The following is a 15,140-nucleotide window of genomic DNA, read 5'->3' as shown; positions in this document are numbered from 1 at the left end:
TAGGAATTCCGTGCTACTTAAAAAATCCTTAATTGTTTTCAATACCACTCCCCTTAAGTTGGTTCATGTCTGGTATTTTGTCTCCACCTAAGTGCCGGTATCTGTTGGACGCGAAAGCTGGGCAATGACAAAGGAAATGCTCCAATGTCTCATCATCTTCCCCGCATGCCCCACACATGCTCTCACTTGCCGCATACCATGATACCAATAGCTATACTGACCTCTTTCTTGCTGCCTTTCAGTAATAGCCTCGTCTTCTCACGATCTGAATCCCCCCATAGGATCTTCGGCGTCCTACCGACGGTTTTGGTGTTCCACAATGTTACATGCGCATTCGTCGCCCACTTCCTTAACTCGGACTGCGTCGACCCGAAAGGCTTCAGGTTAACCAAGTTTATTGACGGCAGTCCTTTGGCATTCACCGCCAAATCGTCTGCCCTTTCATTTCCCCTTACTCCGTTATGGTCCGGCACCCAAACGATGCGGATTTTGCCATTTTACACTGCAAGACCGTTCGTGACCTTACCGTTCTGGTTGTTATTGCTCTTATGGCACGTCACCAATCCTGTGATTGCCCGGATCGCCGCCTGCAGGACTGTATAATGGTCCAGCAGTGAAAAACAGATCTCAGTCCCTGGGTTCTCAATATAAACCCCCAGGCCCAATCTGTCCTCTAGCTTTCATCCATCTGTGTAACATGATCTTCCAGATGGCAATGCTATATTTCCGTCAATCCAAGACTGTGCCAATGGCAGCAGTGCCTCGCACTCGACTTCAAGGTTCATCTCAGGTCTCCGATCGGAAACCTCTTCCCTTCCTTCCAGGTTTCCTATCGTCGCCTCGACTATACTGCGATGGTATGAGCTGCTCCCGACCTCAATCCATTCTCCCATCACCTTAAGTCTCATAGCTGCAGTGGCTGCCTCACACTTAATCTGTATGTCAATGGGTCGGATATTTAGAATAGTCTCCAGTGCCCTAGTTAGCGTGGTCCTCATCGCTCCGCCTATGCCAAGACAACATGTTTTCTGAATATGTTTTCTGAACCTGTTGAATGGTCCTTTTGATGCACTTTTTCTCCATAGCAGTCCACCAAACTACTGAGGCGTAAGCAAGTATTGGTCTACTCACTCTCCTGTAGAGCCAGTGGACTGTCCAAGGATTCAGGCCCTATTTCGATCGCAAGGCCCGTCTACATAGTGCAAAACATCTGTGAGCCTTCTCAGAACGCTCCTGAAGGTGACACTGCCAATTCAGTTTCCTGTCCAAGATCACACCTAAGTATATGACATTGTCAGATATCGAAATCGTCTTAAATTGGCTCTCCTTCGTCTCCCTCGTGAACAAGCATATTTCAGTCTTCTCTGGGTTAACATTGAGAACTCAGGGTCTAGCCCAATCATGTGCCATATGCAAGACCTTTTCGGCCCTTCTGCATAGCTCGTTCCCCTTAGAAGCATTATACAATCGTCAGACTGGTTCAAATCTCTCCTCAGTCAGCATCCGTAATAGATCATTTATGGTGGTCACCCATAGGAATGGCTATAAAATGCCTTCCTGTGGCATGCCCTGTGCCACTTTCTCCCTTTGATTTATGCCATGGGACACACAATTTATCCATCTGCTCCTATAGCAGATGGTTCATCCAGTCTCTAAGGAACGGGTCCACCCGGTTCTGGTCTAAGGATTGGATCAGTGTGTCGACCCGCACATTTATAAAAGTCTCCTCGATGTCAATGCATACCGCCAGAGGTGTGCGTTTTGGCATCGAAGGATTCTTCTATTTTATGCACAACCTCGTGCAGGGCAGTCTCCACCGACCTTCCCTTGACATAGGCATGCTGTTTGTATTTGAGCAGTTCGCTGCATGTCATACTCTTTATCATGGTGTCCACAATACGTTCTATGGTCTTGAGTAGAAAGGACGTAGGGCTTATGGGTCTGTAGGCCTTTGGTGTCCCATAACTTGCCTTGTCGGGCTTGAGTACAAACACCACCCTTGCCTTAAATTCCATTATTATAAACCTTCGATCAACGTCATTATTCCAAGATACCAGTGTCTTCTTGACAGGCAGACGGACTGACAGACAAACAGGCAGACAAACATGCAGAAAAACAGATAGACATACAGACAGACTGGCAGGCAGACGGATAGACAGACAGCGGAAAGACAGACAGGCGACAAACGGGTATAAAAACTGACAGATAGGCGAACAGGTGGAAAGACAGAAAGACAGACAGACAGACGGAAAAACACCGGACAGAAAGATAGATGGACAGGATGGAAAGACAGACGAACAGACAGATGGAGAGACAGACTTAAAGACAGAAGGACAGTGAAACAGATGGACAGACTGACGGACATACCGATGGACAGACAGACATAACGATTGACAGAAAGACAGATAGACAGACGGATAGACAGACGAAGAGGCAGATAGACAGGCAGACAAACAGGTACAAAAACAGACAGATGGACAGTCAGAATAACGGACCAATGGACAGGCAGAAGGATAGACAGACAAATGGACAGACGTATTGACAGACAGACGAACAGGCAGATGGGCAGATAGATGGACGAACAGGCAGACAGACGTAAAGACAGAAGGACAGAAAGACGGACAAACAGACAGACGTAAAGACAGAGGACAGTTAGACAGATGGACAAACTGACGGATAAACTGACGGACATACCCATAGACAGGCAAATAGGCAGGTCAAGAATATATATATATATACAATGGGGTTTGAATCAATATTTCGAGTTGTTACAAACGAAATGAAGAAGTTAGTCTTATGGTGAAGGGTATACAAAACGTTGAGTATGTTGACTTTCTTACTACATATGCAGCGAAAAATAAATGCCTATATCATAGGGTCTTGCGACCCCTTTACTAATGTCAGGGAGTTGTGGGCAGTATTTGGTCTTCGAAACCTAGGTGAGTGTAATGGTTGTGCTCAGCGATGGTACGGCCAGTGATAAAGTATGGGTATCATGTTTCATAATTACATTATCCCATGAGCAATGAGTGCAGCAATTTCCAGGCGGATGTCTATGCAATGGCAAGTGCAGCCAAGGTTGTTTTATGCTATGGGTAACGGTCGAAAAAGCGCAGAGCTTAGCATGTCTGCCTATGACGCTGAACGGCTTGTATTCGAATCCAGGCGGGAACATCAGAAAATATTTCAGCGGTGGTTATCCCCTCCTAATGCTGGCAACATTTGTGAGGTATTTAGCCATGTAAAAACTTCTCCCCGAAGAGGTGTCGCTCTGCGGCACGCCGTTCGGACTCGGCTATAAAAAGGAGGTCCCTTATCATTGAGCTTAAAATTGAATGAGCACTCATTGATATGTGAGAAGATTGCCACAGTTCCTTAATAGAATCTTCATGGGCAAATTTGCAACGGCCGAAAGAACATCTGCAAATTCAGTGACAATCAGGCTGTACTGAAGTTTATGACTGTTATGTGTTCTAGATTCAAGGTGTTGGAGATGGTTTATCACAGGTACAAGTTCCAGATCCAAGGTGTTGGAGATGATGCACCGAGATTATACATTACTTCACTCTGTGCTGAATACCAGGCGATAGGGACGTACGGGGAAACGGGAAGGCTGACTTTCTTGCGAGACTAGGAGTAAATCTGCCTATTGTTTCGGTAACAGATGCATATCACCTCTTTCGGGAATATTTAATACGCTTTGGTACGATATAAGGATAGATGATTTAATCGCTGGACAGAAGCCTTGGGCTGCGAGCCTACGAAGAGGATATGGGATGAAGGATCTAAATGGAGAAGGTGTATCTAAGTGGCATTATAGGAATTATTGCAAGGCACAATCAGCTAAGTACAAATTTATCCGTCATAGGCGACAGAAATAGTGATTAAGCACTGACGCACAGTGGGAGAAAATCGAAAAAACTAGTAAAAACTTGCCGTGTCAGAATGGGTAGAGAAACCTTTTTAGAATGGTTAGAGCAGGCCCTAAAATTGATGACCTCGGAATTTCAAAAACTTGGTGGGGCTGCCAAATCTTCGTTTGTGGTCCGATTCGTTATGACTTCCAACAATTGTTTTTAGTTTGGTTCAAATCGGTCCATAACCTGATATAGCTGCCATATAAAACGATCTTGAATCATCACTTTTTGAGCCACTAGAGGGCGCAATTCTTATTTGATTTGGCTGAAATTTTGCATGAAGTTTTTTGTTATGACTGTGCCAAATATGGTACAAATCGGTCTATGTTTTGATATAGGTGCCATATAAACCGATATGTGATCCTGACTTCTTAAGCCTCTGGAGGGCCCAATTCTCTTCCGAATTAACTGAAATTTTGCACGTGGTGTTTTGGTATTACTTCCAACAACTGCGATAAGTATGGTTCAAATCGGTCTATGTTTTAATATAGCTGTCATATAAAGCGATCTGTGATCCTGACTTCTTGAGCCTCTAGAGGGCGCAGTTATAATCCGTTTTGGATTTTGTATAAAGGCCTCTTCCATGACCTTCAACATACGTGTCAAATATGGTATGAATCGGTGTATAGCCAGATGCAGATCCCATATTAACCGATATCCCTATTTTACTTCTTGAGCCCCTTAAGGACACAAATTTTTATTCGAATTGGCTGAAATTTTACACAACGACTTTTACAATGGTCTCCAACATTCAATCGTTTATGGTCCGAATCGTACCACAGATTTGCAATAATTTGAAATTTTGGTTTCTCAGGGGGTCTAAAAACATCTTTGCCAAAAAATGTTCAACGGTATAGCTCGCAATTCCACAACAGCCCGATGTAAGAAGTACCGTAAGAAGTCCTTCATCGGCAAGAGCTGCCGCCTAACACACTGCTACACAACAACAATATTGGTATAGCCCCCATATAAGGGTATGACTAATTTTTGAAATTTTAAAGGCTTCTATGCCTGATTTTTCAAACAATTTGCCTTTTAAATTTCTCAGTTGCTAAAAATAGCCCCTTGGACAAAAATTATCGCTAAAGCACCATGTTATAGTTTAGTCCTTTTATAACGGAATCTCACCTTACATTTTTTTCCCCCATTTTTTACCGGCCCTCCCTCGTTAATCTCGAACGCAGTCGTCCAACTTTTAAACTCGAACCCATTCAAAGGACAATTTGTCGCCGGTAACCGGCCAAAGTAGTATAGAGAAGAACAACATCTTTTTGGTGAGTGGCAAATAACTTCATGTTGATAGAGTGTGGGTGTGAGTATGTGAATGTATGCAGGGACATGTTGTGTGTTTGCAGTCTAAAGAATATTTTCAAGTCTACTTTTAGGGAGCACAGACATCACAAACACACATTGTCACACAAGGAAACAGCATATAAGGTTGTTTCAAGCTCTTGGGCTAACAGCCGTTCCAAGTTTAATGATTTCCCTATGAAAAAAATAAAATAAAAAAAGAAGAACAAAAACAAAGACCAGCGAACAACCTGAGAAGATAATGATAGAGGAGTAGGCGCTGGAGCTGAAGTAAGCTGCCAGGCCAGGCATTATAGCATGTAGGTGCTTGCAGTTGTTCCAACACTAGTGCCAGCTGTCTTCATTTAGCTGATTGGGGTGGAAGGCAGAAGATATGTAACCAAACATTGAAGATTCTCTATATAGCAAAAGGTTGTTGAATATGAACGTTCGTCCGCTTAATGGTGCATAGATTCGCCTCCCACCATTTCGTTAGCATCAGCTATCTGTCTGTCTCTCTGTGTGGAGTAGGTGAGTGTCTTGCAATCTAAAAAGTTTGCTTGCAGTAAATATTATGACACTCTTGCAAGCAAAAGGTGTTGTTGATATAAAATGCCAAAGCATTGGTGTTGGTGTGCCATTGGGGGGGTAGTCGCTAGTAGATGACGTCAATGATGTGCCATTGTTAACGGTGCAGTTGCAGCAGCCGTTGTCCCTAAGTGTATATTGATGCTTTTTTTTTTTTTTCTTTTTTTTTTTGTATAGAAGGGATAGTAAGGCGTTGGTTTACAGTTTTTTTTTTGAATTTTTTTCTAAATTTGTTCTTGTTTTGTTGTTTGTCATTAATAATGAATGTAGGCATCACCAACAGCAGCAGCAGTTTCAGAGGCAAACTGAGGCGGCAATGAACTCTTAAATGTTAGTTTCTAGCCTTTTGTTTTGTCAGCATTATACTTAGAGCAGCTTACCAGCGCTGGCGGGCGGTTGGTGCAACATACAAAAAAAAAAATACCAGGACTCTGGGAATTTCTAGTAAAAGCAAAACTCTTCCTCTTCCTTCTTATGAATATGTGAATATGTATGAAGCAACACAAAAAAAAGAAACCAAAAATCAATGTATGAGTGTATACTTATACTGATGAAGTTGAAGGCTATAGATTGCATGCTCCATGCAGCTGATGCTCTTTGCATTGCATAATAAGATTTCTATCATTCACCTTCACTTGGGGAGGAAATGTGGCCTCAGCCCTTGAATGGTTGGCTAAAGGAATTTCTCTGTGAGCAGCTCTTTGGAGAGGCTATATTCAGTGCAAATATTGAATGTTGTACTTACCCTATGGATTGTCTCTTCGAAACTATGTTGATGGCCACCGTTTAAGGTTTGAAAGTGCCTTAAACGTTCGTTTGCCGCCTGCAAGGAAGAAAACAGAGAAGTGTAGAGGAGTTTTAGAAAAGGAAATGTACAAGAGATGATATCATTATTTGTTCTAGTTTATGGAAAAGCTAATGGAATTTACAGAAATATGAGTTGAAAGGAATCATAAAAACCATCTACAAATGACCTCCAATGAAGGGCAAGCTTATGGCACCTTAAGGCACAAACCAAACACACATAAGTAAAACACATCAGATGGTAGAGTATGTGTATGGAATATACAAATGAAGCTTGTGATATAGTCACACACACACACACACTCTCTCCCTGGAAGTTCAAATGTGATTTAAACAGAAAATGTTTAGATAAACCTTTATGATTATGAATGATTTGTAAATAAATATCTTATGTTTATGAAGCATGTTCAAAAGATAAAGTTCTTCCATGTAAAAGAAGGCAGTTTTGTAATAATTCCCTAGTTTATATAATGTTGGAAGGGAAATATTGTATTTATAGAAAATAAAACAGATTTTTCGTATCATACATTGATAAGAGAAGTGCAAACATACAAAATTGGTCATGAACCTTCCCTTAAGAAAAAGGGAGAAAATTTTATATTGTTGTGAAAGCATCCCTAAAGGTGTATCTCCCTTGAATCAAGGAATAGTATACCTTTTTGGATGCCTTAGCAATCGTTATTGGTGGCCATACTTTAAATTAAAATTCAAAAAGCTTGCACACATAACAACTGTTTGTAGAAATGGATAGCCTTACAATCAGCGCAATTGTCAAAATTTTTAGTTATGTAAAATCAATTCATTTCGAAAATTTAAAGGCTCTTTAAAAAAGTATACAAATATGGTACTAGGTGTTGTATGAGTATTATTAATAACAAATTATGTTGTTCCATGGGTGGTATGAGCAATATAGGCATGAAATTAAACATACTTAAGGCCATAGAATTTAACCTTACCAACATTGTCTTAGTGTGAAGGTTTAAGGTAGTTGATTAAAACCCCATGGGGGTTTGGCGTTATTAGGCCACATTTCATTTTATGGCAGAATATCAGGGAACCGCAGTATTTAAGGCTAGATATCGCGACGTAAAATTCTATGACCATCCAGGCATGTATGTCTAATGAAATTCTATGAAGTAATTGGTCTGATACTTTGCACAGATCATTATTTTTGCAACCATATCGGACTTTATCTCGATATAGCCCCCATGTAGACCGATCATAAGGCTTAAATTTTTAAGCTCTTAAAAAACGAACTTTTGATTCGATTGCAATGAATTTTGGACATTTGTTTAGGAATCTTCGGCATCCGTACCGAATATGGTCCAGACCAGACCATACTGGGATACGAGGACTGGTAAATAAGTTTCTGGCCTAGGCAACTCTAAGTTTTGCCAGGTCCAATATGGCATTTCCATTGGAAATTTTGTCATTATATCCACCACCGAAGGATGGGGGTATATTCATTTTGTCATTCCGTTTGCAACACATCGAAATATCCATTTCCGATCCTATAAAGTATATATATTCTTAATCAGCGTACAAATCTAAGACGATATAGAATTGTCCGTCCGCCTGTCTGTTGAAATCACATTACAGTCTTTAAAAATAGTGATATTGAGCTGAAACTTTGCACAGACTCTTTTTTTGTCCATAAGGAGGTTAAGTTCGAAGATGGACTATATCGGACAATATCTTAATATACCCCCCATATAGACCGATCCGCCGATTTAGGGTCTTAGACCCATTAAAGCCACTTTTATTATCCGATTTTGCTGAAATTTTGGACAGCGAGTTGTGTTAGGCATTTTAACATCCTTCGTCAACTTGGCTCAAATCGCTCCAGATTTGGATATAGCTGCCATATAGACCGATCCTCTGATTTATCTTATCTTATTATTTATTTATCCACATTTATTATCCGATTTTGCTGAAATTTTAATTTGGTCCTGATCGGTTCGGATTTGGATATAGCTGCTATATAGACCGATCTCTCAATTTAAGGTTGTGGGCTCATAAAAGGCGCATATATAATCCGATTTCATTGGAATTTGACACAGTGACTTATGCTAGGCTTTTCGACATCCGTGTCGTTTATGGTTCAGATCGATCTTCTATATCCTCTATTCCACCCCCCCAAGTGGCTTTAAGATCATATCATAAGGGGACGATTGAACGATCATGGCATCATCAAATCATCACCATTCAAATTTTTATGCCAGAGTAGTTATCTACTCCCTACATTCTTTTCATTTGATACCCATATTGTCTTTGTCGTTCCACTTTTGATATTGGGTGGTGTTTTTGGGATAACGGGTGGAGGGTCCGCACCCTTCTGTTATCAAAAAACTATAAAGCCTTTTCCTACTTCCTGACCATATTTGAAATGTACTCCTGGATACCTTTCATTTGAGTCCCATATTGTCATGATCGTCAAATAAACCTATTTTAAGGGGTTCTAGGGCTGGGGCAGCGGCCCTCAGGTACTTGGACCCAATTTTTAATATAAAATTCGTACTCTACTCTTGAATACCGTTCATTTGAATCCCATATTGTCCCGATCGGTCCACTTCAATTTTTGGGTGGTACTTATGGGGTAAGGTTGAGGGTCGGGGGACGGACCCTATATCAAAAAATTATAAACCAACCTGCACAATCTGCGAAAATTTCAAGATAATCGGTTCAGCCCTTTTTGAGTATATACGGAACAAACAAACCTACAAACCAACACAAATTGATTTTTATACCCTCCACCATAGGATGGGGGTATAATAATTTCGTCATTCTGTTTGTAACTACTCGAAATATTCGTCTGAGACCCCATAAAGTATACATATTCTTGATCGTCGAGACATTTTATGTCAATCTAGTCATGTCCGTCCGTCCTTCTGTCGAAAGCACTCTAATTTTCGAAGGAGTAAAGCTAGCCGCTCAAAATTTTGCACAAATACTTCTTTTTAGTGTAGGTCGGATGGGATTGCAAATGGGCCATATCGGTCTATGTTTTGATATAGCTGCCATAGAAACCGATTTTCGGTCTTGACTTCTTGAGCCTCTAGAGGGCGCAATTCTTATCCGATTGGAATGAAATTTTGAAAGACGTCTTTCTCTATGATTTCTAACAAACTGTGTTGAGTGTGGTTTAAATCGGTCCATAACCTGATATAGCTGCCATATAAACTGATCTTGGGTGTTGACTTCTTGAGCCTCTAGAGGGCGCAATTCTTATCCGATTGGAATGAAATTTTGCACGACGTGTTTCGCTATGGTTTCCAACAACTATGGTTAATTAGCTTCAAATCGGTCTTTAACCTGATATAGCTGTCAAATAAACCGATCTTGGGTCTTGACTTCTTGAGCTTCTAGAGGGCGCAATTCCTATCCGATTTGGCTGAAATTTTGCATGACGTATTTTATTATGCCTTTCAACCACTGTACCAAATAAGGTTCAAATCGATCTATAACCTGGTATAGCTGACATATAAACCGACCTTGGATCTTGACTTCTTGAGCCTCTAGAGGGCGCAATTCTTATCCGACTGGAATGCAATTTTGCACGATGTGTTTCGCTATGAATTCCAACAACTGTGTTAAATTAGGTTCAAATCTATCTATAACCTGATATAGCTCTCATATAAACCGATCTGGGATCTTGACTCCTTGAGCCTCTAGAAGGCGCAATTCTTATCCGATGATGTATGATGTATTTTATTACGACTTTCAACAACTGTACCAAATAAGGTTCAAATCGGTCCATAACCTGATATAGCTGCCATATAAACCGATCTGGAATCTAGACTTCCTGAGCCTCTAGAGGTCGCAATTATTATCCGATTTGCCTGAAATTTTGTACGACGGATCCTATTAAGACCATCAACATACGTGTTTATTATGGTATGAATCGGTCTATAGCCTGATAGAGCTCCCATATAAATCCATCTCTCTATTTTACTTCTTGAGCCCTCAAAGGGCTCGATTCTTATTCGAATTGGCTGACATTTTGCACAGGTCTCCAACATAAAATTTAATTGTGGTCCGAACCGGACTATATCTTGATATCGCTCTAATAGCAGAGCAAATCTTTTCTTTTATCCTTTTTTGCCTAAGAAGAGATGCCGGGAAAAGAACTCGACGAATGCGATCCATGGTGGAGGGTATATAAGATTTGGCCCGGCCAAAATTATTGGGTTGCCCAAAAAGTAATTGCGGATTTTTCATATAGTCGGCGTTGACAAATTTTTTCACAGCTTGTGACTCTGTAATTGCATTCTTTCTTCTGTCAGTTATCAGCTGTGACTTTTAGCTTGCTTTAGAAAAAACGTGTAAAAAAAGTATATTTGATTAAAGTTCATTCTAAGTTTTATTAAAAATGCATTTACTTTTGTTTTAAAAAATCAACCAATAGTACGCTTTTACTTGTTATATATAAGATTTAATTTTTACAGTGAAAACTCATCTAATTTGATTCCCATGATTGCAGTTCAATAAAACCTCTATGAGGCAAAGTATTAAAGAAATTCCAAAATTTAATGTAAGGTGTTTTAGTTTCATTTATATCTGAACACACACAAACCTGTTCTTTATGACAACAGTGAGAAGGCGTTTTTCAAATCCCTCATATAAATTCTTCCTATATTCAATTTGGTAAAATCAATTCTTTTAATCACAGAATTACTTTTAATATGCCAGTTATTAAATGCGCATACTTATGCATGCACATATATGCCGATACCATACACGGTGGCGTATAAGTATCATTAATCACTCATTCGTATGTACCATGGGTTGTATGATTAATTTAAATATGGGATTGATAATACTCAGAACTTCGAATAATACCCAAAGGCTTTAACAAAAGCGAATGATAATCATATATTTTAAATCTCGCATAGTCTTAAAAGTTCTTAAAAGTTATTCATTTAACTTATGTGCTCAAAAGCCATGTTCAGTTTATTTTAACTTTATATCGTACATTGTAGAATACTTTAACGATCAATAAATAAGATGCTTTACACATTACACTGGGCTAACACGGGGATTAACAAAGAGGTGACCAATGAATCGAATACATTGCGAGTAATTATAGCATATAATAAATAATACTTTGAGCTAAGATAAATCGTTCAATAGTTTGCTTACTTCAATGCATCTGGGGTAAAAGTTTTATATGCTTTAATGAATTTCTGTAATTCATTAAATTTTGGCATTCATGTAATTTTGGCATCAGCTAAAAAACCAGTAACGAAAGGCTAAAGTCCGGTGGAGCCAACTACATTAAAAGTTGACCGACGAACCATCAAGCAAGGGTCTGAAGGATCTCAGAGACAAATCAGACTTTACCAGACATAAGTTCATATATACTGCTGGGACGCCGATATTTTTTGCGGCATCTGCTATCTCCAGGAAGTTAACCTAAACAGCCACATAATATCGGCACATAAGGGGATCAATGAATTTGCATGCAAAGAGTGTCCAAAACTCTTGCTCTCAAGGAAAGACTTCCGTTACATGCGAGTCCACGAGTCCACAATAATATTTTAATACCTATGGCAATTGGAGTTGAACCAGCAAATGATGAACCACCATTAGGACGCCTCCAAGCAGTTAAAATGTGAGAAATGCTCGTGGCGTTTTTCCACTCCGTCAAACTTGAATGCAGGAACCTGAAACCCGGATTACATTTGTGAATTATGCAGAGAGTATAACAAATGAGTTTGCATACCAGCGAAAGGTAATTCCAGTGCTTGGTTAGAAAAGCGAAAACGAGATTATAAAACATTTTTTCAGGGACTAAGTAGGAGTATATTCAACTTTTTTCATATTAGTTGCCAGACACTCGCTTACATGTATGGAAGCATACTGGAAAAAGACCTTCAATTGTTTGCTGTTCAAAGATTATGAAGTGGGTCTTTGGCAGTTGACTCACCTAAAGACGCCTTGGATTATTCCGGAATGTTGGGTAAGACCTTTTCAGATGGTCAAACAGATATTATGTATTGCCACTAGTTTTAGCATTTAGCGAGTTTTCTCCTTCCTAGTTTAAAAAAAAAACCAATCCAAACCTGAAATGCGCCCTCTAGCGGCTCAAAAAGTCAAGATCCCATATCGGTTTATATTGCAGCTATATCAGGTTGTGGACCGATTTGCAACCTACTTAGGACAGTTATTGGAAGTCATAACAAATTTCAACCAAATCTCATAAGAATAGCGCCATCTAGAGGCCTAAGAATTCAAGATCCCAGAACGGTTTATATGACAGCTATAACAGGTTATGTACCGTTTTGGCCCGTGCTTAGCACAGTTATTGGAAGTCATAACAAAATACTTCATGCTAAATTTCAGTCAAATCGGATAAGAAATGCGCCCTCTAATGGCTCAAGACTTCAAAATCCAATATCGGTTTATATGACAGCTATATCAGGTTACGGACCGACTTGAACCCTACTTATCACAGTTATTGGAAGTCATAAAAAAAGGCTTCAAATTTCAACCAAATCTGATAAGGATAGCGCCCTCTAGAGGCCTAAGAAGTCAAGATCCCAGAACGGTTTATATGGCAGCTATAACAGGTTATGTACCGATTTGGCCCGTGCTTAGCACAGTTATTGGAAGTCATAACAAAATACTTCATGCTAAATTTCAGTCAAATCGGATAAGAAATGCGCCCTCTAATGGCTCAAGACTTCAAAATCCAATATCGGTTTATATGACAGCTATATCAGGTTACGGACCGACTTGAACCCTACTTATCACAGTTATTGGAAGTCATAAAAAAAGGCTTCAAATTTCAACCAAATCTGATAAGGATAGCGCCCTCTAGAGGCCTAAGAATTCAAGATCCCAGAAAGGGTTATATGACAGCTATAACAGGTTATGTACCGATTTGGCCCGGGCTTAGCAAAGTTATTGAAAGTCATAACAAAACACTTCATGCAAAATTTCAGCCAAATCGGATAAGAAATGCGCCCTCTAGTGGCTCAAGACGTCAAAATCCAATATGGGTTTATATTGCAGCTATATCAGGTTATGGACCGACTTGAACCATACTTAGCACAGTTACTTTAAATCATAACATAAGACTTCAAATTTCAAACAAATCTGATAAGAATAGCGCCCTCTAGAGGCCTAAGAATTCAAGATCCCAGAACGGTTTATATGGCAGCTATAACAGGTTATGTACCGATTTGGCCCGGGCTTAGCAAAGTTATTGAAAGTCATAACAAAATACTTCATGCCAAATTTCATATCGGATAATAATTGCGCCCTCTAGTGGCTCAAGAAGTCAAGACCCAAGGGGAGGGTATAAAAATCAATTTGTGTTTGTTTGTTTGTTTGTTCCGTATAGACTCTTAAAAGGGCAGAACCGATTATCTTCGAATTTTCACAGATTGTGTAGGTTGGTCTGGAAGGAAACATAGGCTATATAATTTTTTGATATCGGGAGGGTGGCGGACCCTCCCCTTTATGCCAAAAACACAACCCAAAATCAATAGTGGACCGATGGGGACAATATAGGTATCAAATGAAAGGTATTCAAGAGTAGAGTACGAATTTCTTAATAAAAGTTGGGTCCAAGTACCTGGGGTGCCGCCCCACCCCCAAAACCCCTTAAAAAAGGTTTATTTGACAATCATGGCAATATGGGACTCAAATGAAAGGTATTCGGGAGTAGATTACTAATATGTTAAGGAGGTAGGAATAGGCTTTATTAGTTATTGACAACGAAAGGCGGCGGACCCTCCACCGTTACCCTAAAAACACCACCCAAAATCAAAAGTGGACCGATAAGGACAATACGGGTATCAAATGAAAAGTATGCAGGAGTAGATAACGCATCTGGCGTACAAATTCATGTTGAAGTATAAGGGGTCACCCCGCATCCACAAAAACGACCAATATGGGCACATTAGCCAATCATAGATATATGGGACTCCCGGTTTGTTTGTTCCGTATAGACTGAAAAACGGTAGAACCGATTTTCTTGAAATTTTCGCATATTGTGTAGGTTGGTCTGGAAGGAAACATAGGCTATATAATTTTTTGGTATCGGAAGGGGGATGGACCCTCCCCCTTATGTCAAAATCACAATCCAAAATCAAAAGAGGACCGATCGAGACAATATAGGTATCAAATGAAAGGTTTTGGAGGCCTGAAAACGAATTTGGTATTAAAATTTGAGTCGAAGTACCCAGCGGGCACCGGATCTCCGACTGCAGGACATTATTATGGTCAGGCAGTCTAAAACAGATATCAGTCCCTGGGTTCTCAATGTAAACCCCCAGGCCCACTCTGTTCTCTAGCTTTGATCCATGTAACATGATCTTCCAGATGGGAATTTTAGGATTGCGTCAATCCAAAACTGTGCCGATGGCAGCAGTGCCTTACACTCGACTTCAAGGTTCATTTCTGGTATCCGATGGGAAACCTTTCCCTTCCTTCCAGCTTTGCTATCGTCGGCTCGATTATACCGCGGTGGTATGAGCTGCTCCCATCTCAATCCATTCTCCCATCGCCTCATAGCTGCAGTGGCTGCCTCACAAT

General features: G+C 40.1%; 1 protein-coding gene across 1 annotated transcript in view; it reads right to left on the bottom strand.

Moving 5' to 3' along the window:
- LOC106092734 (uncharacterized) overlaps positions 1 to 15,140 on the bottom strand; it is a 437,945-nt gene that overhangs the window by 100,397 nt on the left and 322,408 nt on the right. The window contains exon 7 of the mRNA XM_059362614.1: positions 6,541 to 6,618. Coding sequence (XP_059218597.1) covers positions 6,541 to 6,618 — 78 coding nt within the window. The remainder of the gene's footprint in view (positions 1 to 6,540; positions 6,619 to 15,140) is intronic.

This window comes from Stomoxys calcitrans, chromosome 2 (genome assembly GCF_963082655.1).
Source record: "Stomoxys calcitrans chromosome 2, idStoCalc2.1, whole genome shotgun sequence".
In the NCBI taxonomy this organism is placed as follows: Eukaryota; Metazoa; Arthropoda; class Insecta; order Diptera; family Muscidae; genus Stomoxys; species Stomoxys calcitrans.
This window is presented reverse-complemented; position numbering and strand designations above follow the sequence as displayed.